Source organism: Calliphora vicina, chromosome 4 (assembly GCF_958450345.1).
Source record: "Calliphora vicina chromosome 4, idCalVici1.1, whole genome shotgun sequence".
Classification (NCBI taxonomy): domain Eukaryota; kingdom Metazoa; phylum Arthropoda; class Insecta; order Diptera; family Calliphoridae; genus Calliphora; species Calliphora vicina.
The window spans coordinates 81,734,216-81,761,582 of NC_088783.1; the positions used below are offsets into that span (position 1 = coordinate 81,734,216).

Below are 27,367 nucleotides of genomic sequence, written 5' to 3' on the forward strand. Positions count from 1 at the left end.
TTTTTTTGATCTTTTCTATAACAAAAAAACATATTTTTCAAGAATAAAGAAAATACATGTTTCTATTTCAATTATCTGGCCTATGTGAATACTCATTTTACCCACAGTTAATAAAAATTATGCTTTTTGGCTAAAATTTTCGAATAATTTATTGTCCCAAGTAATCGATTACTTTATCACGTCACTAGCACAAATACAACTCTGCAAATAGATTCCACATGAAATTATACAACTCTGTTAAAGAAAAAAAGAACTGTCATAACAAAAACAAACACACGTGTGAGACGTTTTATTTGGATAATTGTGAAAAATAAAAATTTATTCCTTGAAAATTGTATTGTAAAATGACCAATGAAAATAATGAACAACCTACCGCAAGTGAAGCGTCAACTACATCAAATCAACAGACAAATAAAACTATTGAGAAATTGAAAAAGCCAAAAACTATAAAGAAGCCAGAAAATGCAATTCCCCGTGGCCAGCCCAAATCGAACCGGCCATGGAAAACACCTAAAGAAAAGTAAGTTCCTCAATGATAAACATTTAAGAAATCTACTTTATATTTTATTTTTTTATCCCAATTAAGATTTTCTTCTGTGAAAAAAACTCAGCCTCGTTTGACATTTGAAAAGAAAATGGAACTTCGCAATGAAATGCGTGCCATCAAAGAAAAATCGCGTGAATTGAAGGAGGCACGCAAAGAAGCTGCTGTAGCTAAACATCAACGTCGCATTGAAAACGCCGAAAGACGTTTGGCCAATGAACGACGTGCTGAAGTAGTACAAGTTATTAAGAATCCATCTAAATTGAAACGCATGAAGAAGAAGCAAATGCGTCTTATACAAAAGCGTGATTTAAGTGAGGTAAAATTTGTATGAGTTCAAAATAACTGATTTTTCATTAGTTGTAAATAATGTAGGTTTATTATTTTTTTAATTAAATAAAAATGTGAAAAATTTAATACAAATATTTGTGTTATTAAATATTTATTTTGAAAAAACTTAGTCGATGTAGCGATGACCGTCAAACCTCATTGGTTGGCTGGCTTTCCATGTAATGCTTGTGCACAAATTACAGGTATCAATTGGTAAAATATGAGTCCCAAATTGAAATTGGTATCAGTCGGTCAATTATTTACCTAGTCTTCATACAAATGTAATTCAATACTAGAGACCCTTTCAGGTTCAAAAATATACAGCCTAATTATGAAAAAAATTCCCTGGGAGTTTTTTCCCTTTTCTCATTTTTCCTATTCAAAAACGAAAAGGGTAAAAACTCCCGGAGAATTTTTTTTATAATTGGGCTGATAACGTCTTGAAAATTTAAAAAAAATAAAAATCAGAAAAGTGTACATACAGCAATACATAACTTTTAAACCATACAATGTACAACATTAAATTTAATTTTATTTCAAAGATATCTTCTTTAACATTTTATGAATAAATCACATTTCTTTCAAATTTGCAATGTTTAATTCACGAGTTATAAAATTAAAAGCCCAATAATTTAAAAACAAAATTTGGTTTCATAACATAGGTATTAACTAAAATAGTGGACATTCAGCTTAGAAATTTGTAGAAATATACAAAAGACTTAAAATATTCATATACAGTGGTTGACAAAACAATGGAAACTTTTCTAAATATTGCATATGTAGCCCAAAATTTAAATCTTTTCTAAAATGAAAGTCAAGGATTTCCACTAGCGGAAATATGTATATCCTGTGAAAAATTATAGAATTTTTTTAATTTAAATTTCTTTTTGAGTTGGACAATAAAATAGGTGTATTGGGAAAACTTCAAATTTAAACAAGGATTTGTCGAAGATGATTATTGTTTTGGATGAATAATAATTCGCACTGTTAATAGCCGGTATATCCTCCATTAATTTTGCCAATAACTGTTGTTATCCTCAGCAGGGACGAAAATACATTACGATATGGATTTACCTGGGGGGTTACTCCCTAATTCGATTCGAAAGGAAATCTTTTCGAATTACAATGTATTTAACACACATTTTCGTTTTCGGATTGAGTTACGCAGTAACCCCCCTGGTAAAAATACCAAAATTTCGGAAAATTTTTGAAAAATTCCTTGTCATTACTACAGAAAAGCGTATAAATGTGTTTATTTAATTCTTCCCATAGGTTTTCTATTGAATTTAGGTCGGGGGATTGACTTGGCTACTAAAAAATTGTGAAGTTCTACTTCCCAAATTCGATGAGTCCTTGTAGTCATTATTTTGTTGAAGCCTACTGTTTTCAATAAAGCCTTGCACACATAACCATCTATTGTGTTTTTAATAACGGGTATTGGACCTATTATATTCAAAGTAAACAAGCCCTTTACCATGAGATTTTTTTTTGGGGAAATTTCAGAATGAACTCTTTTTATTTCGGTGCTTTTCGGCACCATTACCAAATAATTTTTTTTTAGTTTCGTCCTTCAAAAGGATATTTTGCCTTTTTTGTCGCTTCAATCGCCAAGCCAAACTATTACCTCATATTAAATGTTGCATGAATAAGCAGGATAATTGTTTTAGGTATTCAAATCGCTAATTTTACTTCGAGGAATCTTTTTTGGGCCATTAGGAATGGGATTACCTTCCCAGTTAGACATAAAATCTTCTTACCCCCAGTAACACGAAGTCTGGTTATGTGTTAACTAATAGTTATACTGACAATTTTCATACAAAAATAATTTTAACCGACAGTATAACTATTAGTTAAGGCATAACCAGGCTTCGTGTTAATGTACTTGCTATGCCCTAATTTTTTCCACATCTCCTAAAGTTCTGTTTTAGTTAAAATGCCTTTGTAACGAAGTTTATTTTACCATTCAAAGGATTTGGTAATAATATTTGAAGTTTTTTCTTGTTCCCTGTGCTGATGAACTAGTTTCCGACCCTTGCCACTAAAAAGATGGCCACGACTCTTCCAAAAGAGTTTTTAATAATTTTTAATGTGAAATGTATTCGTTTAAATAAAAAAAATTCCAAAATTTTTTAAAGGATAGATTTAAAAAACCTATTTTATTGTCCAAGTCTGAAAGAAATTTATACAAAAAAAATTCCAGAATTTTTTAAAGGATAGATTTCCGCTAGTGGAAATCCTTGATTTTCATCTTAGAAAAGTTCTCCTTAACAAAAAATGCGAAATATTCCTTATTGAAGTAAATTTTTACAATTTATATTGTTTTTTTTAAATCCACATGTGTATATTAAACAATAATGGGGACAGTATACAACCTTGCCGAACGCATCTCGAAATTGAAATGCTTTCAGACAGCTCTCCGTTAACCTGAAATCGTGCGGATTAGTACCAATAAAACCTTTTGATGCATTGGATTTCCTTGACGTCTATACCGATTGACATAAGGAAGTTCATTAGTTTATCGTGTTTCACTTTTTTACAAGCTTTTTCGTTATCTACGAAGCATATTGTTACGAAATTGTACTTGAATTCAAATATAACGATTTTAACGGCTGATTTAAAAGTAGCCTAATGCTTTCAAATAACAGTGCTGTAATAGCAAACTGTAACACATCTGTGGGCATTATTAACATTGAATAAAAGCTTTCAGTTGACCATTAATCGTAAGTTGGCAACGCTGTTTGCTGCGACCGTATATTCGAATTCGAATATTCAGTTAAAGAACGTTGTAGAAAGTACACCACAGATGGCTTATGTATTAGAAACCTCTAGAGTCTAGACAGTTAAAGAGAAATCTAGAGAGCAGATGGCAGTGTTATAAATAGTGGCAGAGGTTGCAGTCGTTAGTGAGTTTATCAGAGACGCTTTTCGAATAAACATCAACTGAGTGCTGTGTTTTTCAAGTGAATTCGTGTACATTATAAAGTGTGCCTGTATTTCTGCGAATTTATAAACGTGTATAAAAAACATTGAGTGACTATTTAATTCTGTGGTTGTTGTACATTTTATAAATAAATAAAGAGTTGTTACAAATTTTAAACTACTAAACGGCTTTTATTTGCAATCAAAAGTATCCGGTTTATTTAAAGGAAATAAACCAACGTTTTGAAAAGGTTAAAACGTAACAATATGAAAACATGCTTTTGTATATCTCTACATTTTTGGACTAGTATCTGTAGAGAACAAAGCGCTTCACGGATACCCATTCCTTATTTAAACCCAAACTGGGGCTCCCCCATCTCTTTCTCGGCAATATTTAGTATTAATATTTGTCAAAAACTGATGTATCATAATACAAATTCATCGTCTAAAACAGGGTTTCCGCATACACCGTAATCGGCGCCGATAACGAAAACTGAAAAACGTTGGTGTTCGTCACCGTCTCGTTTCTGAATAGTTTTCGTTTCAATTGGGTGCGTTGCGGCATAATGTCGCACATTAAATAGAATTATACGGAAACGTAGCTTAGCCAAACATTTTATTAGATTTTCAAATAATACAAATGATTTTTATGATTTACGGTCGGTATTGAACAATTTTTTAAAATTCGATTAAAATTAAACAATATTTTGATTACTTCTTTAATAAAAATTTCTCACAATTTTATTGAAATTCATTGTTTTACAAATTTAGTATAATACGAATACGAATATTTCGATTATTAAGTTTAAGCTCAATGCTAAAATTCATCAAAAATATATAATTGCGCACACAGATCATGGCATGGTAAGTAAGTATAGCTTGAAAAGAAAAATTAAAAAATTATAAAAAAATACAAAAAAAAAACAACAAATAATTCTTACATTTGGTTTTGAGTATCAAATTTTTTTTATTTATAATTTATTTATTTTTTTTCTTCATTTCTGATAATATTTATGCAAAAAAAAATAAAAATTTTTCACATAAATAAATTGAGTACATGAAACAATTTGCACCAATTAAACTGTTCTACATATAAGGATTTTGTTTCTTTTCATTTGGTAAAAAAAACACACATTTATAAAATATTAATAAAAACTTATAATTGCCCAATAAATAGAAAACAAAATTAAAATAATTATGTTAAATTAATATAAAAACAAATTAAGACGTTTTAAAATTAGCAATTATTAATTAAATTTAAGAACATTTTAGCTTTTTTTACACATTACACTCCTTCTTTGAGAGCATCATCCAAAAAAAAAAAGCTAAATAAATTAATAAAAGGAGTTGCCTAATGTTTTTGGTGGTGGTGGTAGTAGTTGTTGTTGTGATGATTTGTTTGGAGTAGCACACATTTGATGTTGTTGTAAGTATAGTTTAACTGTAGTATGTGGCTGCAACATTTACTTGTGAGTGATGGGAATCATGGTTTCACCAGCAGTAAGAGCCGGCAAAGGAGCGTCTACAGTAAGAACACCATCCTTGCTGAGTGACGAGCGAATGGATTCAGGGTTAACACCCTTGGGCAACAAGAATTCACGATTGTATTCCCTGTAGACGCTCTTTGTGTCGGATTTCTCTTCGTGTTTGGCATGAACCTGAAATGGTAACAAATACAAAAGAAATTTAGTTAAATTCGAAATATTTTTAATTAATTTATAAAGCGTTTAAGTGAAACTTAAAACCATTATCTCAACATTTCAGCAAGATTAGCTACCGTTAGCAAAATATCTGCTATTACATTTGAATTAATTGAAATCTACAAAATTTAATAAAATTCACCTTTCTCAACTTATTTTTAATTTTTGTAAATTGTATTAATAACTAGTTGACCGCCCCGGCTTCGCCCGGTAGCATTTACTAATGTTAGTTCTTCAAGTTTCTCCAACCCACAACACCTGCCTGTTCTTATTTATTTGCAAATAAAATGTCTAAATTTGTACTGCATACTTTAGGGAGCTTTTTTTATTACAGTTGACTGGACTAAAAAAATTATTTTTCGAGTTTTTCCCGGAATTTTTTTCTTTGCAAACCATCTCCTAAAAAATTCGAAACGAATAAAAAAAATCGGCCAAATCACGCCAGCCGATCTCACGTGATGCCATTACATACATGGTCCATTTAACTTTTATACATATATATAGATTTTATTAATAACCGTTACCGTAATAATACAAATTAGCGTTACCATTACGTTTTAACCGTTTCGAATCGGAATTATTATCTCATCATGTTTTTAATCGTTAAATATGTATTGCTATATATAACTAATTTGTTAAAGTCGTTAATTTCTATCACATTTTGAAACAGACCTTTAATTTTTTTAACTCTTTCACTTATTTGGCCAGTTATCATTATTTGTTTCTTTTCGTTTCATTTTTGAAAAATAATTGAATTTCATATTTTGTGTAGGTGTTTAGAGATTTGTTTGTTAAAAAAGGAAAGTACTTGTTTAACAGATTTCATTTATTTTTTTATTTGTCTTCAAAAAAGTTGTATTTGAAAAGATTAATAATATTCATAAATCTAGCAGAATAAACTGCCTTGACATCACAATTTGTTTTTCTTGTTATTTTGCAAAAAGAAAAAAAATTCTCGAAAATTCAACAACGTTATATGCCAAAAAAAAAATCAAAATTAAAATATAGAGATGTACAAAAACATGAAAACTAATTCAATTTAACAAATTTCTAATAGACAAATTCTACAATACAGAAATGAGTCATCATTTATATAAAAATGAATTTTTGAAAACAAAAAATAAAGAAAAAAAGTTAAACAAACAAAAATCTCTTAAAAAAAAATATTTTAATTTGTTGCTTTAAAATTTTAACACTTTAAGATGCAATGGGGTCATTTAAATATTTCTACATATTTTAAAATTCTCATCGCTGATTACTTATTCCTATATATGTATATCGAGAGGTGTCCTCTGAGTTGGATGCAAATGAAATGATTGTCAAATAATAATTTCTGGAGCAAAATTCCATAATTTTTAATTTATTAGTCTATTTAATGAGACATTAAAAATATCTGTCATCTTCTTAGTTCAATTTATAAGAAATGTTAATTTTTTTCATTTTTATGAAATTCGAGATTCTTAAAGGGTTAAAAATATGCAAAAAGAAAAAAAAAACAAACAAGAAGGGTGACATTAATGTGGTAACAAATTACAGAGGATTGTCGCTTCTCGACACTATGTATAAAATATTTACTGGCCTCATCCTCAATCGTATTAACAGTTGGATATCTTATCACAATATTTTAAATGAATTCCAAGCTGGTTTCCGCAAAGATTATTCTACTGTTGACAATTTATTTAATTTAACCAGTATTGTTAATCTTAATTTTAAGCGGAAAAAGAGAACTTTTGCATTTTTCGTTGATTTTTCTTCAGCTTTTGACATAATACCGAGAAATTCAATGTTTTATAAGCTATGCTGTTTAGGGTTTTCACAGAAATTGTTACGGATATTACAAAAGCTATACGATAATACAACTAGTCAAGTTTGGGATGGTAGTACTTTATCAAATCCCTTTACAGTCACGCAAGGTGTTAAACAGGGATGTCTACTTAGTCCACTATTATTTTCCCTTTATTTAAATGACCTTCATGAATGTCTACCGGGTGGCATTACTGTTGATGATACTGTTGTAAAAGTCCTATTATATGCAGATGACATTGTCTTATTATCAGACTGTCCAATTATGTTACAAAACATGATAGATGCACTGCATAACTACTGCGATCTATGGTGTTTGAAAATAAACTTAGACAAGTCTAAGATAATGATATTTAGAACCAGTGCAAGGATTAGTCGTGATCTTTCATGGAAATATGGTACCAATCAAATAGATATAGTAAATGAATATAAATACTTAGGAATTATTTTAACCTATAATCTTTCATTTAGAAAACATATTGCAGCCAAACTAACTTCCTCCAAAATTGCTATTAACTCAACTTGGTTAAGTTACATTCATCACCCTAAAATAAACATTTCAAACAAACTAAAAATTTTCCATTCAGCTGCAAAATCCATACTATTTTATGGCGCACAAGTATGGGGTTTCCTTAGTTTTGATGAAGTTGAAAAATTGTTGAGATATTTTTTGAAGCGAATATTATACCTTCCCCGAAACACTCCAAATTATATGCTTCACTTGGAAACAGGTATACCATCACTTTATATTGAAACTTTGAATTTACATATTAGCTATATTAGGAAGACTTTCGAGTTGCCAGGTGATAGATTACCACGAATATTAGCGGAGGAAACAGTACGACAGCAGGTGTTCTGGCAACCATATTGGAGGACTTTGTGCAGTGAAATTGGAATCAGTTTTAATTTTGCGCATTTTAGAAGAAACTTTCGACATCACCAGAACCTCATACTGAATTCCCTGAAAAATTTGGAACGCGAAAAATTTGTCTTAAGTGCCAGAAACTCACGTTTTCATGACACATACCATGCATTGCAATATGACATTAAACCATACTTCTGCGATTATTATTCAACACATATTATAAGCCTGATCATAAAAGCTAGGGGAGGGTTACTCAATTTGAACTCTCGTCCATTTTATGGGAATGATACTAATATATGTACATTGTGCAATTGTAATGAACTGGAGAATATTTATCATTTTCTTGGCAGATGTCCCATTTTATCTAATTATCGTTTGACAATATTTGGGAAAAGAATTTTATCGACTGAAGAGGTTTATGCAATACTAAATGGCAAAGATTATGTGCGTTTATACACTTTTCTGATAAATTGTCTAAAATACAGAAAACTAATTATAAGTGAATTTCATTAAATAGGAATAAGCTTTTGTAAACAAGATCTGTTGTCATTATTATTGTTGTTGCTATTATTGTTGTTATTATTGATATTATTATTATTGTTTTTATTATTGTCATTTATTATTTTTATTATAATTAATATTTTAGCATGCAAAAGAAAATACTGTAATTAAATTTATAAATGTTAAAATTTCAGCCAATCAGACACACAACATTTTTGTTATGTCTTACTATGATTTAGTATAAGAAATTTATAATTTTCAAATGTTTATATTACTTAATAAATCATCATCATCATCATCATCATCATCAAATTAAAATAAATATTTACTCACCAATAATTTTTGGTCAACAGTCTTGACAACAATTTCTTCGGGGGCATATTGACTGACATCGAAACGTAATTTCAATACTTTATTATCACCATCCTCCTATAGAAAGACAAACAATAAGAAACAAAAGGAAAAAAATAATTAATAATAATAATTGCACTGAAGTATTAATATCTATTACATAATCATTATATTTTAATTGTATATTCAGAATTCTTAGAATTTTATTTACTTTTCCATGTAGTATAATACTTATGTATTTATTATAATTTTGTTAATTAATTATAAAGTTTATTAACAAAAAAATAACCAGTATTTTATTCATAAATAATGCCATGAAAACGTGACAATATTCAATTAACTTTATGTGGGTGGCAAGAGACTTTTGAAATCATCATCATCGGCATCATTATGTAGTGAAAGTTTTATAGTTAGAGATTTTTAAATTCAAAAGGAAATAAACTTTTAAAGATTTTGAAATGAATAACAAATTCAAGATATAGTTTTTAAAATGTAAATAATTTTAATGGTTAAATAAAGTTTAAACCTCAGTTAAATTAAATTTAAAATTAAATTAAAATGCTATAAAAACAAGTCGGAGTTTTACATTGTACCCTTTTCCTTAATAGAATTTTTTGTTTTTTTTTTTTTTTTTAATATCTATCTAATCGGTTAATATGAACGGAATTTTAGCAGAGTGCATGTGTTATACCTTAAATTAAAGCTTAATACATGGGCTATATACAACCTTAATTAGATCTTCATATCATCACCTAAAATGCTTTAAAGTAATGGACAAAAACTATTAAAAAATTAAATATATCTATGATAAACTTATTTTCTCCCATTTGATCATTAAACAGAATGAGAAACACTTTTCCAAATTAAAATTATTTTTATACCCTTCACCTTCGTGAGAAGGGTATAAGATTGTCATTCCGTTTGTAATTTCTACATTTTTCATTTCCGACCCTATAAAGTATATATATTCTGGATCCTTATAGATAGCGGAGTCGATTATCCCATGTCCGCCTGTCTACAAATGGCTGAGATATAAGGAAAAAACCAGGACAACCTCGATTTTTGACCTATATATGGATTACTAAGTCAATAATTAATATAGACAATATGGATATCTAATGATAGATATTTCAATGACCTTTGCAATGACGTATATAAGACCATAGTGGACCTACAATGGGTCAAAATCGGAAAAAATATTTTTTAAACCGATTTTTTTTTTCACCAAAAGTTTTTTTCGCTAAATATTAAAACAAAAAAAAAATTTAAATTGAAAAAAAAAAACAATTCTAAAAAAAATTTGTTCCCAAAAATTAAAAAACAACTGGAAAAAAAATAAATTTTGTTTACAGATTTATTTCAAGATTTTCTTCAAAAAGTCGGGTAGAAAATATTTTTAGGAAATTGGCTCAAATTTCACCGATTTGGAAACAAATATAATTCATAAATTATTTTTGAAAGTTTTGATTGGTTTTAGAAATCGTGGGTTTTTGCTATCAAGGTTTTGATCAAATCCCAGAAAAGATTATTTTTTTTAATTATTCGGCACATAAGTCACTAAAACTTTCATAGATGATAATCGGGAATTTTGGAATTTTACTGAAATATTTTGGAAATGAGAATTATAACATGTACCAGCGATTTTATTATAAAATATGTACGTAGTACAAATATTACAATCACTAGACTATTCTAGACTACTATCATTACTATACTATATACGCTAAAAAGTCCTACATATGCATTTCTAAAACTTCACTTTCTGTAAATTTAAGTGCTTTTACATCGTTTGTACTTCGGGTATATTATCGTAATATACCTCAAACGACTCGTCTTTACTTTAAATAATATTAAGAGGTACCCCAATTTATTTAAAATGTTTAAAAATCATATTCAGAATTTTACCGCTACATTATTCTTTGAAAGTTGATGAAACATAAATTTATCAAAATTATTATTTTATTTTCATGTGAACTAAACTATTTTTTTAAACATTTTTTTTTTTTTTTTTTTTTTTTTAATAATAATTTTTATTTAAAAATAGTATTAATACATGTTAAGTACGCGTCTCAGCACCAAAATTGGCATTAAAGAGGCTAATAGGCAACTAGTTTATTTACATTGTGTTTACACTACATATTAACATATTGAAAATTATTTACATATGAAAAAAAATGGAATTTATATTTATAAAAATCTTTTAAGTTTGCGTAAGAAGTGTTTCTAGATTGTTTAATAAAAACAACTTAAGCTCTTTTTTAAACGTTGAAAAAAGTAAAATATTTTTTAAAGAAACAGGCAAATTATTAAATTCATTAGAACCAGCAAAACGTATCCGTTGTTTTGTCAGCTCAAGACGACATCTTGTTACAGACAGATTTTGTCCTTGTCTTGTATTTCGATTTGTGACCTGGGCATTTTGAAAAAACTGAATGGAAGAATTTCCGAGACCTTTTATTGATTTAAATACGAATTTTAATAGCTGCATTTTGTACAAGCCGTTTAGAATACCGAAATCCCGGTAAATTATTTTCCTTAGTTTTATGTGATTTTATTGAACTTGATTTTCTCTAAAAGAAGCTTAAAGCTTCAAAACAAATGTAGAAGATTCATACAATTCATTATTCAAAATATTCCAAAAACTCATGAATGTTCAGGGCTGTCACAGAATTCTATCCGACCGAAACTGTAGTTTTTTTAGTATTTTGCTTTTTAACAAAGAGTAAAACTAAAATTTCTGGAATAAAACCACCATTATTGGGTTATCATCAAGTTTTAATTAACATCTTTACTTAATTTTTGTTTTAATAATCAAAACAATGCAATTCAAAATTAAAAAAAAAATATTTATTTTTTGCGAATTAGCTATTCCGATACAAATGGTGATAAGTTTGTATATAACCAAAATTAGAAATCGTGTCAGTTTACCTCTTTATATTAAATTTTTATTGGATTTTTTTATTTGTATCCAATTACATTTTAAAACCAAAGACATTTTTTAGATTTTTAACGAAGTCTACATTCTTAAAATTGAATAATTTGTTCTAGGCGGGAATTCCCGGGATCCCGGGAAATTTCAAAATGAATCTTGATTTCCCGTGAAGTATTTCATTTGAAGTATATCGTTACGAAAAACGATAACCAGAGATTGAGAAAAGGGGGCTAAGTATGTTTAATTAAAGTAACAATTTTCAGGGAATTAACGATATGTATGTATATACTTTATAGGATCGCAAATTAATATTTTACAAATTCCTAAACGGAATGACAAACAAACTTTTGTAAAAAAGGGCATAAAGTGCCAATTTATTCCCGAAAAGAAAACGACACTGCCACAAATGTGAAATCTAATTTATGGTTTCTTACATTAATGTTCTATTGATAATTATTTTAGAATTTACTATTAAATACATAACCATATTTCTTATAAAATACTAATTCTTACCTGAATCAAAGGTGAGTTCATGTCCGAAATATAATTTTGTTTGGGTCTGGAGGAGAGGGCTGAATTTGTTGTTGAGCTATAATAAAAAAGATAAATAATAAAAGAAATTGTTAATAAAATACTAAAGAAAATAATACAATATATTCAACAAAAAAATGTTACAAATATAAAAACAATTATACACCAATATAAATTAAAATCAAGTTTGAAATAATTTTGAAATGAACGAATTACAATTTACCTATACGAACGTGTATGAGTTTTGGTGTGTGTGGAAAATGAACGATTGAAAGTATTCATGATGATTAAAAATTAAAAGAAAATAATTTAAAACAAACTTTAAAATTGAAGTTTAAACAACAAAGGTTTCTTTAAAACTAACTAAAGATCAGGAAATGAGCTCCAGTTTTTATACAAAATATTAAGACAAATTTTGATTTTGAAAACTAAATATAGATGAAAAGAAAACCACCCTTAAATAAAATATAAATGGCGAAAACGGATGTCTTGCTAGAATTTCCTTAAACTAAAAATAAACCCAGCTTCAATACTAGATAATGGAAGCATGTATTTAAGATATTGGAAATCTTTTAATTACATATTTATGTTTGTTATTTAAGTGGGAAGTAAAGCTAATTTTAGATTTAAAACATGAATCTGGCAGCTGTTGTCGTATGTTTGGAAAAAAGGTGTTAGAATTTAAGATTGAGTTGTTATTTTCTTAACAATAAAAGACAATTTTTAAATAACATACTTGAAAGTGTTTTAAATTTAGAAGAGGAATGAATGTACTTTTTGTACGTCAATACATTGAGTTTTGCCAGACATAGAAATTCTTGTAGAAAAATAAAAACTTGGCAAATTCAAGAGGCAAAACCATAAAATTTTATCTAGCAGTAAAATTGAATTTAGTTTTCAACATTTTTTTTATAAAATGTTTTTCTTGTTTTGTTTTTGCAAATAAATTAAGCAACACTAAAATTAAATGGCGCTTAAAAAAAGAATAAAAACAACAAAATTTTGTTGAATTTGCTTTAATTGCAAATAAACTTATTTTCAAGTATTTACACAAAATGTAAATAAAGAGTGAGTTTTTAAGTAGGAAAGATTGGTAAAACCTCGTTTAATAGTTGCCATGATTACTTAACTGTACAAATACCATACAAATTTGTGTTCCATATTAACAACTTTGAAAGACTATATTTTAAAAATAAAAATATGATGAATTTTTGTTTTCTACACACATGTGGTTATAAATATTATTATAAAAGAAACAAACAAAACAACAATTTTGGAATTTTTACTGCTCATTACTGTTTTATAATAAATTTCAAGAAAAATATTCAAAAATGTCAAATTGATTTGAAGTGTTTTTCTGTTTGTCATAAAGTATGCCATGAAAACACAATTTCCCCATTAATTTGACAGGTGAAAACAGAAAAATAAAAAAAAAACTCAAACATATATAGATGATTTTCTTTTTTGTTTTTAGAAAATACAAAATAAGAATATTAAATGAATATGACTGTGAAAAATGTGTTAAATAAAAAAAAAACAACAAAAAATTGCTTGAGTCATGTGTTAAAAATAATTTTGAAATTTGTCAGACTTATGAACAATTTTGAAAAATAAAAAAAATACATACATTTTTTATGTATGTAGAGTATTTTCGTAATTAACAACAATATGAAATATGTATGTATATAAATTAATTTTAAATATACGCATTACAAAATATTGAAAATTAAAATTTACACTACAAAATAAGAAAAGTTAGTCACTTAAATAAAAGTAATTAAAATTTGTATATGAATAAATAAAAATCAATGTACATATTAAAAATCCGATTTAAATCTTTTGTTTTTTTTTATAAATAATGTTACCCTTTGAGTTCTCATATATAATGTAAAATCTAATCAAATAAATTTTGAAATTTTCAGACTTTTTTTTAACATATATGAGAACTTATTAGTAAATATTAAGATAAATTGAATTTTTTTATAGAGTGAGTCCTCAAAATTCAACTTTTAAAAAAAAAATACAATTTATTAATTACTGAACCTGTCTATACTTGACAAATATTTATCATAACAATAAATGACATTTGTTGCCAAGACAAAGTCTAAGCAAAAGCACTAACAATTTTATCATAACGAAGCAATAATACTAATAAATGGGGACTATACCTGATAATTTTTTATCTAGACAACCATTTTGAGGTTTATCATGATAAAAATTTATCAGGTATAACCAGGGGATAATTAATTAGTAATTTCAGCTTGATTATTGAAATGATAAATGTTTCAGCGTTTTCCAAAATGTTCGGTATTGATGTAGTGATGCCAAATATGATTTTTCGAAAGCAAAACTTATTATACTAAAGAGCACTGCTATACGTAGAATATATGTATATTGTGATAATTGGGTCGAATCAAATACATTTTAATGGAATTATGGATAGAGCGCGTATGCTACATGTTCATTTTTTTTTTGCTTTGAGGGTAGGTGGTTGATTAGAAAAATCAAATTACCGTCATGATTTATTCTTTATTTGTTTTATTTATGATCATCGATCCGGATCGCGAAAAATTAAGCTATTTAGCGATATTGATCGCGATTGCTGAATACCGCATGCTACACGTTCAATAAATATCGCTGTTAAACATGTTCACATGAATACTTTTAATAAAGTACCAGATTTCTATGTAAAGGTATTTTAAATTAAGATATTTTCGGTACATTTTCAACATAAAACCACGAAAAAATAAAATTTTGAAGTCTAAAGATTTTATGTTGAAAAAACATTTGTTTTGTATTTTTTTTATGTTGAAATCACTTTATAAACAGATATTTTATGTATCTTTTAAAAGAAATATGTACATTAATTTTTATTTTGTATATTTTCTTTGTAATATTTGCATCTAAATTGAAAATTTTATTAATACCTTTTTGTTGTTGTCTTTTTTGTTGTACTGTTTAATATGTATTGTATATAAATATTATTTTATAAATGAGATTTATTTGTTTGTTTTAATTAAATATTCATTATTTTTTTGTAAGACAGCCAAAATAGAAATATATTAGAAATAGTAAACGTCCATTATATTACAATTAATATTATAGATTACGTATGTATGTATATAAAAGCAGCATTTATTTATTTAAAGCCAGTGGAATAAAGGAAAAAAGAGTATATAATAAGATTAATATATTAATTATATGTATGTAGAAAATATTTATAATAAATATAATTAAATATTACATACAATTAAACTACCTAAATAACAAATAACGGCTGCTATATTAGATATAGTTGAGACGATCGTACTTTTTTAGATAATATATTTTATTCAAAAGTACTTTCAAAAAATTTTAAATATTTTGAGTAACATGAAAAATTTACACATTGCTATAAACTCAGTACGATTTTCTGCTACAGATTAAAATATTTTCTATGGAAATCTTGAGTATAACCGTATTTTCTATAGAAAATGTTTGTGTTTAACAGTATTTTCTATAGAATATCGTGTATACAACTGTTTTTTATAGAAAATCGTGTGTATATCAGTATTTTCTATATCAAATCATGTGAATAACAGTCATATAGAAATCATGCGTAGAACAATATTTTGTGTATAACAACAGTTTCTCTAGAAAATATTTTGTATAACAATATTTTCTGTATTATATCTTTTGTATAACAGTATTTTCATAGACCGTTTTCACAACAAAACTAGGCTAATATGAAAAAATTACTATTTGAATATTATTTTGATTTGATTGTGTCCATAAAATTTGTGATGTGTAGACACAGCAATTGTCATATGTAGCAATTCATTGCGCAATGATTAATCTACTGATTGCTTGAGCAATTATTGCTAAGCAATATGCTGTCATTAACCCCCTGTCTATACCTGATCAATTTTTATCACGATAAACGTCAAAATGGTTGTCAAGATAAAAAATTATCAAGTATAGTCTCCATATATTATTATAGTGCTTTTGCACAAACAACTTTGTCATGACAACAAACGTCATTAATTGTTATGAGAAATATTTGTCAAGTATAGACAGGGGGTAATGTAAAATTCTTTTTATGATTCGGTGTGATTAATGCATAAACATTTAATTTATTTAAGTATCAAAAGTAAAAAACAAAGAAATTAGTGGAATTCAAAATATAAGCAAATACACCTCGGTTTTTCATAGAACTTCTCGCGTTGAAAATTTTGTATTTGTGACGAACGTTTTCTCCACCTAAAGCAATCAGCAATCCTGTGCTATTATTCTGCCGACGTTTTTGATTGTGCTTAACAATAAATATTGCTACGTGAAGACCTAAGGTTAATGTTGCAATTTTCATAATTTTTTTCCATTAATACTATTTAAGATTCGGTCCAACCAATGACCTGGTAACATTGCAAATGCAAAATTGTATAGCTGTGAAATATAGCATTTGCAATTTATTTGCCATTGATTGCGAACGCACTTTTCATTCCTTTCTTTTAACAAAGTTTGCAATACACAATTAAATTATGACAACATCTTGACAAATAATTGTTTTTCTATGACTATTTTCTTCCATTCATTCGGTTTCTCTACTATTATAATTTCGCCATATTGAAAAAGAGAGAGTGATGCAAAAACCATTTTGAATGTTGCAATGGTATGACAATTGCAATCCTGTGTATTTAGTTGTTGAAATGCAAAAAATACTACTAAATTTTGCTATTGCAACAGCATTTGCCTCAGCAGCTAATATTTTAACCTAAAAATAATTAATCAATAAGATTTACTGTCACACCAATACAAAATTAAGCTGCTAAAAAAATCGTCAATTAAAAATGTCAATTAAATTTGCAAAATTTTTTACTTTAGGTTCATTATCCTCTAAAAATTTTATCAGTTGAAATAAGTATGAATGAATGAATTATTTCATAAAAGTCATTTGCTACAATGGCATTGAAAGGCGTTAATATTTATTATTTGTTGTACATACATATATTATTGTAAATATGTACAAGTGTACATAATACATACATGCACATTATAAAAACAAACAAATACATTTTTTTTGTATCGCATAAAATTATTGAATTAATAAACATTCTGAAAACAAACAAAAAAATAAAAAAAGATTTTAAAAATTTATGACATCATGTCTTGGGTGTCTGTTAATTTGCATATTTCTGTGTTTTAATCATCATAATTGGTTGTATTATTTTCAAACTATTCATAGCAATTACGAAAACTAAATAACTGTGTAAATATTTAAATAACAATTTTTATTGAAAGTCTAGTGGATGGATAAAGCGGAAATGTTTGTAATTGTAAATAAAAATTTGTTTTTGACACTAGCCATTAGCAAAATAAATATGTATTGAGTTATGGTTTGAAGACATTTTGAATTGATGATCATTATTAAAAATGCAACACTGTCTTAGATTGGAAAGCTAATATTTCAAAAAAATAATAATAATTTGTACAAATTATCAAATAATCGATACTTATTTAGAAAATTGGTGTTTATTTCAAGATTAAAGTAAAATTGTTTTAATATTTTTCTAAAGATTAAAATTCATTAGGGCTTATGTGAATATTCCTTCAGACTCATACATTCATTGTATAATTATTTATTAGGAATTACTAAATTTCATTCACTCCTTTACAAAAGTATTACGTTATTTCTCCAAGTTATTATTTCATTTTCATATACATAAATACATCATATGTACACTAATATGCACGTTATAAAAATATACACCTTTTACGGTTATCGAATCATTTTAACGTTTTTATATGCAAGAAAACACTAAATTTCTCGTATCTCAACAAAAAAACACTTACAAAATTGCCATAAAACATGACTGAACTTACAATATTCATATTATTGTATTTTAGTTGCAAAATATAATTTGCATACATACATTTTGTCATTTCAATATACAATTTGTATTTTATCTACACAATTCATTACCATATATGAACTTTAAAGTCTAACTACTCAATTTCGATGCTTAAGCTGCTGATGTGTCTCGCAGAGAGTGGTGAGATAAAACAATTTACACACAGCCGCTTACAAAACACCCGCCGCCATTTGCACCATATACTGAACTTGAAAATATAATTGAAAATAAAAACAATTTTTCAAATGATTATCGTCTAAAAACACAATTATTCATACATACATACGAAATATTCAATAAGTGCTAACTGAATATTGTTTATTATTTAAAATAATAAAGTTTTTTTGCATGTGGGTTACAAATCGACGTTTAAAAGAATTTATTCGTTAAAAAAAGAGTAAAATTATTTCAGAATTTTATAATTATATTTCAGAAAATTCCAATTGTATTACAGAATTTTTTAATTGAATTTCAGAATATTCCTATTATATTTCAAAAGTTTCCATTTATATTTCAGAATTTTCCAAATGTATTAAACCCCTGTCTATACCTGATAAATTTTTATCATAATAAACGTCAAAATGGTTGTCAAGATAAAAAATTATCAGGTATAGTCTCCATTTATTAGTATTATTGCTTCGTTAAGACAAAATTGTTTGTGCTTTTGCAAAGACAACTTTGTCTTGGCAACAAACGTCATTAATTATTATGCTAAATATTTGTCAAGTATAGACAAATATTTAGCATAAATTAATTGATCTGTAAAATTATATATAACTACACCATTTCCAATTGTAGAAGTTTCTAATTGTATTTCAGAAATTTCCAATTGTATTTCAGAAATTTTCAATTGAATTTCAGAATTTTCTAATTGTATTTAAGAAATTTCTGAAAAACATTTGGAAAATTCTGAAATAGGCTTTGTATAAATGTCTGAAATACAATTAGAAAATTCTGAAATACAATTGAAAATTTCTGAAATTCAATTGGAAATTTCTGAAATACAATTAGAAACTTCTACAATTGGAAATGGTGTAGTTATATATAATTTTACAGAGCAATTAATTTTATTTGGTTAAAAATGATTTCATACTTTAAAAACTCTGTCTAATGTATTTGTTAACTAATACATATGTAGTTAAATTATGAAAACTAGAGTTAAAACTCAAAGCCTAACACATTTTCTATAAATTATAAAAAAAACTTGTGTGGGTGTTTACAAGTACATAATAACTTTTAATTAATTCAAGGATTTACTAAAAGTTTAAATTGAAAACATTTCTGAGAAATAATAAATATTTAATAAATGATAAACTTATAACATTTCCTATAGTTATCATCTAGGACACACAATAACCGAAATACAGTGTGTTAATATACAATGGAAACTAACCATATTGTAATTTCAGTTTTCAAAAACATTTCCTTTTACCAAATTCAAATGTACAGTGGGGAGCTCAAATGAGTACATGTTTCTATTTTGTGCACTTCTTATGGAATAAAAATAAAACTAATAAAGCAAATCCAAAATTTTTTTCTGTCATTTATTTTATGTCTAATATGTAACGAAATGAATTACAATTCAAAACAAAAAACATTCAGTTATAAATAAAAAAACAGACAAAACTAAAATAACTCGCATGTACTCAATTTTGCACCCCACAATAACTTTAGGGAAGAATTGCATTTTTTAAAAAAATTTGCAAAATCCTTTATTAAGTAAATAAAATTTTACACGCATTGGCATATTTTCTATAAATTTTTCCTTAACTTTTTTTGGAATACTCTCTCTCTCTCGTGCTCAATCCGCTGTTAAAGCTCGTACAAATTGGTAGGAGTTAATCGGTATTGTTTCAACCTCCAATTCACGATTCACTAAAAAATCTCAATAGGATTGAACTCAGGACATTGAGCTAATAACAGCATTAATAAGACATTTTTCTAGGAATACCAGTCTTTACGATTTTTGACGTGTGCATTGGGTCACCATCCTATTGAAAAATTATTTCTTCTGCAGGATTTCCTCTTTTATATACAAAAACGTGATGATGAGACTACAAAATAGGTATGGTGAGTCTGCAAAATACGCAGATGGTTTTCTTTTCCCATTATTTCATTGATTCTTTGCATGGGTCCAAGGTGGCACCATATAAAGCAACCCCATATCATTACCGTGTTTTACTGTTTCCTTACTGTGTCACCAATTTTGAAAAAATCGGCGAAATAATGAGTTAAGAAGACTATCTGCGTATATTGAAGACTAATCATACCGAATTTATAGACTTGCCATTCCGATTTTGTGGATAAGAGCGCCAATCATGTCGAATAAGTTATTTTACAGCAGGACGGCGAATTAAAGCACTCATGAAAAACTTTGAAAAATGGTTTAGTGAGCAAAATTTCTACCGAAATAGTGTCCAGTTCGATATACCGACCTGAATACGTAAATATCTTTGTATTTTTCACATTCATCTTTTGACTTTGTAGATTATAATGCTTATCCTGCAGAAGAAGTAATTTTTCAATAGGATGGTGACCCAATACACACGTCAAAAATCGTAAAGAATGGTGTTCCTAGAAAAATGTCTTATTAATGCAGTTATTAGCTCAATGTCCTGAGTTCAATCCTATTGAGAATTTTTAGTGAATCGTGAATTGGCGGTTGAAACAATACCGATTAACTCCTACCAATTTGTACGAGCTTTAACAGCGGATTGAGCACGAGAGAGAGAGAGTATTCCAAAAAAAGTTAATGAAAAATTTATAGAAAATATGCCAATGCGTGTAAAATTTTATTTACGTAATAAAGGATTTTGAAAATTTTTTTAAAAAATGCAATTCTTCCCTAAAGTTATTGTGGGGTGCAAAATTGAGTACATGCGAGTTATTTTAGTTTTGTCTGTTTTTTTATTTAGAACTGTATGTTTTTTGTTTTGAATTGTAATTCATTTTGTTACATATTAAACATAAAATAAATGACAGAAAAAATTTTTGGATTTGCTTTATTAGTTTTATTTTTATTCCATAAGAAGTGCACTAATTAGAAACATGTACTCATTTGAGCTCCCCACTGTATATTTCTAAGACAAATACAAATTTATTAGGTGTTTTATTAAATATATTAAATTTTAATTAAAGTTTAACAGAAACACATATAATGTGATTTTATTTATTAGCATTGACAAAACAATGGAAACTTTTAAATTTCTGCAAGAAAGAAGACTAAAACAAAAAGAATATGTAAGAAAAGAATGTAAAAAGCACAATTTTTTACCGTAATTTAATATTTAATTTATTTTGATAATTTTTCGAGAAATAAGTTTTTTATATAGTAAAAATGGATAGGGTCAAGATTTTAGAAAATTTAAAAACCAAAACAATAAACTATAAAATAAACGATACAAATTTCGTGAGCCAGGTACTGGAAAGAAGATCTCATAAAACTTAAAATTTTAATGAAGAAATTCGAAAACAATAATTATAAAATAATAAAGAAGATTAAACAATTGTTAGATAATTTATAAATAAATTGATATTGACAAAACATTTTAAAAGTTAAAATTAAGTAATTCCAAAATAAATTCTGTATCTGCTATAATAACCAAGTACATAATATCTATTTATGTTTATAATAAAATAAACAATTTAAAGAAAACAAATTCAAAACATTTTATAAGAAATCAAAATATTTCACAATTTTGGAGAGCGAAAAAAAGCAATGTTAAAAGCGTACGTGTAAACATCATTATTTTCCATCGATAAGCATTTATTTAAACAGCAGATGAGATCATGCAAATTATATTTGAATTTTATAAATGCATTAGAAACAGCAAAAAAAAAGAATCAAGTTTAATCTAAACAAAAAATTAAATAAATCTAAATATAAATCATATAAACATGATCTACTGGAATTTGCAAGAAAAACTAAACATATGTTACAAACTTTAAAACATTAAACAAATTTGTTTTTAAATACAACAAAATTTCTGACATATTCAGAAAATTAAACAAAATTATTGTTCTTTCTTTCAGTGTAGTTGTTGCTGTTATGGGTAGCCATTTGCAGACAACATACAGCAGGCGATTAAATTCCAATAGTTCTGTTCTATATTTCAATTCAATACAATAACGATAAAATTTATTATTTTATTTCTCGGATTTTATTATCTTTCAAGTTTTTATTTTATTTTTTTTAATAAAATATTCGAGAAGAAAACAAATGTTTGCTATCGAACAAAATACACCTTATTTTTATACCCTCAAACAAAAAGGTGAGGGGTATATTGATTTTGTCATTCAGTTTGTAACACATCGAAATATTCATCGAAGACTCATAAAAGTATAGATATTCTGGGTTCTAATTCTAAGACGATCTAGGTATATCCGTCCGTCCGTATGTCTGTTGAAGTCACGATATGGCCTACAGGGAAAGACATATCAGACAGGAATTTTTCGCAAATATTGGTCATGGTGAAATGTTTGGTATTGAAAATGGTCAAAATCGGTTAAATATAACCAGATTTATGGATCAAAATGTGACAACCTCCAAAAAAGCTGGTATTTTTCAAAACTTTTTTTAAATTTTCTTCAATTATAGTGTAGATAATACATTTCACTATTACAAAAAACAATTTCTGTAGAAAATATAGCTAAATGATTTCTCCTGGCACACATACAATTATCTTCCCGGAATATGGCTCTATCAATACCAAATTAGTATTGAAAATAGGCAAACATCTGATAACAATAAATGTTTTTATACAAAATGTAGGTATATAAGATTCGTTACAGCCGAATCTAATACTCTTACTTGTTGTTTTTATTTTCCTCTAATACGAGAATGAATAAAAAATTAAAAAAATCCACACACAGCAAAAAATAAACAAATACCTACAAAGAAATCGTATACACCGATTCAAAGTTTATTCAAAATGTTTATTTTTAAATCAAACCAAGCATGACATCATCATCAGTGAGAGAAGAATGGGAGAATTTTGCTGGGTTTCATTTGTATTTTGTTCAAACGAATTCATTTATTACCATGCCAACCAGACGACAACGAACGGCAGTCGGTCAGTTAGCAAAAGTGGGATGAATGTCTGCTGCTAGCTTGGCTAAATGTGTTTGATGGTAACACTGATTATAACAACTTTTTGTTTTTTTTTTAACTCATAGTTAACGGTAATTTTATTGGCTAGTAAATTAAGGAAAGAGAATTACTGCTAAACCAGACCAGATAGCAATACATAATACACTTTGAGAAAAATAATAGCAAAATCCAGCAAACACATGGCAATGATTTGCAATTACTGAATAACATACATTTTATTGACTACTATATACCAGCTGCATTACATAGAAGTAGTTGAATAATGACTAGTCTTTTGCATGAGCACATTCTTTTTAACTCAATGAGTTATTAAAGCCGTTACTTGTAACTAGTTTTAGAGATATTAAAGTAATAACTTATTTATAAGAGGTTGAAGGTGGCTTACCAAGCCACCTTGAAAGTCGGATAGTAGATTGAGTTTAATCAACATTTTCCTATGAACAGTAATCACTATCTCGAATGTTTTCAAATGAAAAGATATAGTCGTACCTGTGGTGACATTATTGTCCAAGAAAGCCACTAATGTTTACTCTCCATACTCAAGAGTTCTCTCAATATAACTCACAAGCGCCGTTTCGACAAATTTGGCCTTCGTAAGGAATGTTGAGAGGCAGATAGTAGATTGGGTCTAATCGACTTTCTCAGATGAATGTTAATCAGTCTCTTAAGAGTTTTCAAGTCGAAAGATAAAGTCGGACGTGAGATGACATTATTGTCAAAGTATATTATTCATACTCGAGAGTCCTCTAAATCTGGTAGCGCCGTTTCAACAAATTTGCCTTTCATATAAAAATGTTCAGAGTCTGGGTATAATCGACATACTCAGATAAACATTAATCTGTAGAAGAAGAAGAGTTTTCAAATGGAAAGAAGATGACTAATAAGTATATACCACTCTTAGAAATTATACCACAATGTACATCGGCCATGATTCCGGAATATAAGAGCATTCATACTGGAGAGTCCTCGCAATGTAACTCTCCGATGAAGATTAATTGTCCTCTCCAGAGTTTTCAATAGGAAATAATATGACTAATAGGTCCATAATCCTTCGGTCCATAAAATTTTGGAATAACCGAACAACCACAGTAGAAAGATAAGAAGGTTTTCGTATAGCTGTAAAGTGACTTTTAATTTGAACCTTCATATGATCTCCATATATTTTAGTTCGTAGTTTAGTAATGTATTCCCCTAAATATACATGCCCAACTATTTCAGTTACTGAAATAAAGTAAATACGAATCAAATACAAATATTCGTTTTAACCACAAACGAAATAAAATTAATCGAAAACAAGACAGAAACAATTCTTAAAACGTCATAAAATCATATTAAGCGCCACACGTTCATACATACATAAAAATTCAAAAGTAATTGCAAATCTCGTATCTGTATGGCCATTTTAAAGCATTATAACGGTTAACGTGTTTTGCGTTTATTAACTTTATTACGGTGTAAAACCATACAAGAGAACAATTGTTAATATCACTTCAACAAAAGAGAGTTTTTTTTTATAAACGTCAGAACAATACAAACTGTACAGTACATTGTTAATTGTTGTGACATTAGAGTAATTAAAGCAGATTTCATGTGTGTAGATGTGTTTGTTGACAGTTTTGTTCTTTGTTATCAGTTAAAAATTATTCTATAGATACATATATACCTAATTAACGTAAAGAACGTGCTATGTATACGTTGTAAATTTTTTTGAATTTTTTTTTTTTGACAACAAAGAATGACAACAAGAAAGTATTTTCAACAATAAAAATCCTGACAACACTTCAAAAATACTGCACTTTCGAAAATGATTTTAACATATACAGTGGTGGCCAGGAATTTAAGACAAAAATTGTTTGCTAAATTCCATGTAATTGTCAATTATTTTTTCAAATATTTCCACAAATATGTATGCATGAGGACTGTTTTAACACACAAGTATGTTTTATCGACTGTGTCAATTCATACATATTCACCATGAACACATACAATTTTTCTACAACTTGACCAAAAATTTTTTTTTAAATAAACATATTTTCTCACATTTATATCATTATAATTTTATTATTATAAAATATTCGGACCAAATTTCGTATTTTTAGTTCCATTAGTTTCGGTCATATCATGTTATTAACAGCGGATGTTCGCTGAGGTGAGTCAACGTTCCACATATCTTTGTCCATATATGTTTTACCGATTTTTCCAAACATTTTTCAGAAACTAGAAACATTAATAATAAATTTCATACCCTTAGAAGTCCTTTTATTTTGGCTCTATCGCACTTAAAATTCAGTTGATGAAAAAAATTCAAGTATTTGTCTTAAATTGGTGGCCACCACTGTATAAGTAAAATAACAGTGGATTTATAGAAACTATTTATGTAGTTTTATCACACGATAGAGTTGAAATATATCTTAAATTTATCTTTAATGCGTATTAAATCTAATAATATTGCAATTGCTTTAACCACGACATTTTTGCAAAAAAAAAAATCACAAAATTTAGAAAACAACTCCTAATTTTGATTTCGCATACAAAAATAATACAGTTATAAATATATTATTAATACCCCAGTATTTAAGCAAGTAGTCAATATATGCCTTATAGACAGTAATTGTCACTAATGTCTTATCATTTGGTCATTTGGCACGTATATGGTCTTTATAGTGCAGAAGACTATTGGTTACTATATACATCCCAAGTAATCTAGCGTAAAGACAATTGACACTTAAGTGTCTCTAAGTAATCTAGAGTATAGTTACTTTAAAAGTTTTGTGAGTAATTCATACAAACTGGTTTTATACAAATTGTGTTAATATAATTCTCATAAAGTTTATTTTTATTTTTGCTTAAGTATACTATTATCCCATGCAACATAACGTGAAGACAATAGTTACTTTAGTGTCTCTTAGTAAACTATTGTGAAGTCACTTTAAACGTTTATTTTTTCCGCACTTTAGAAAGTAGTTATTTTACCCACCAGAATCAATCTATTGGAGTGTTGTCGGAGAAAGATTTGTTTACAAGCAATCGTTCATTGGACTGTCTATAATATGTCTTTTTAGCTGACTATTTGAGGTCAATTAAAATCACTAGTTCGGGACTGTAATAACAGGTACATAAATAATTATAACCATATACATATATATTTTTACACAAAAAATTTGTTTCAAGCTTAATTACTTTAGAATTTTGTACGGTTATTTTTTCTTAAAGTGGCACCACTGAATTATAAATCAGCTGTTTACTTTGTAGCTGTCGTCTTTAAAATAATTCAGTAGCTGCCACACGACTACAACTGCAGCCAGCAGAAGTTGTGTTCGTGTAGTCGTGTAGCCTGTTGTCTTGAATGTGTTTAATGCTATCTAATGAACATTTTAAGATAAGATAGCATGACTGGGAGAGTTAAGACATTAATGAAATAATGTCAGCTTCTTTCTTATTTAAACTTTAAACCGATAATTTCATTTTCCTCTGGACAATACAGTTACATCCTTCAAAGATTCAGGGGGATAATTATAGCATTTATAATCGGAGGTTACTAGTAAAAACTCGCTCGCTATCAAACTCCATCATTATAAATTTCTATACATTTTATTCGATATAGAATAAGGGAAGGAAATCTTTAAAATATTCCTTACAGGGATTTTACAGAATCTTAAACGTTTAAGCTTTTTCATTGCTATTTACAGTAGTGGCTTTGATATTTAATATTGGAAATGTAAGAAATGTTTTGTTTACATGCATTATGTATTTATACATACATATGTATATTGTTCATTACAAAACTAAATGTCTAATCTAACATTTCTATCATCTAATGACAAATTCGTTTCTATGTTTCTTTTCGCACAAGGGTAGGAAGTAAATCCACTTGTATTAAATTACTTCATGGT

The 27,367-nt window shown here is 27.4% G+C and overlaps 2 protein-coding genes across 2 annotated transcripts in view; one reads left to right on the forward strand and one right to left on the reverse strand.

The window, feature by feature from the left end:
- The first annotated feature begins 266 nt into the window (after positions 1–266).
- LOC135957322 (coiled-coil domain-containing protein 86) lies at positions 267–967 on the forward strand. The gene is made up of 2 exons (XM_065508048.1): positions 267–520; positions 587–967. Exons 1-2 carry the CDS (start codon positions 345–347, stop codon positions 876–878), a joined length of 468 nt encoding a protein of 155 aa, XP_065364120.1. The 5' UTR covers positions 267–344; the 3' UTR covers positions 879–967.
- Positions 968–4,727: 3,760 nt separating this feature from the next.
- The window catches only part of LOC135957119 (heat shock protein beta-1), a 31,104-nt gene continuing 8,464 nt past the window's right edge, over positions 4,728–27,367 (reverse strand). The window contains exons 2-4 of the mRNA XM_065507795.1: positions 12,459–12,534; positions 8,996–9,091; positions 4,728–5,451 (exon numbers count right to left, since the gene is read on the reverse strand). Coding sequence (XP_065363867.1) covers positions 5,257–5,451; positions 8,996–9,091; positions 12,459–12,534 — 367 coding nt within the window. The 3' untranslated portion in view covers positions 4,728–5,256. The remainder of the gene's footprint in view (positions 5,452–8,995; positions 9,092–12,458; positions 12,535–27,367) is intronic.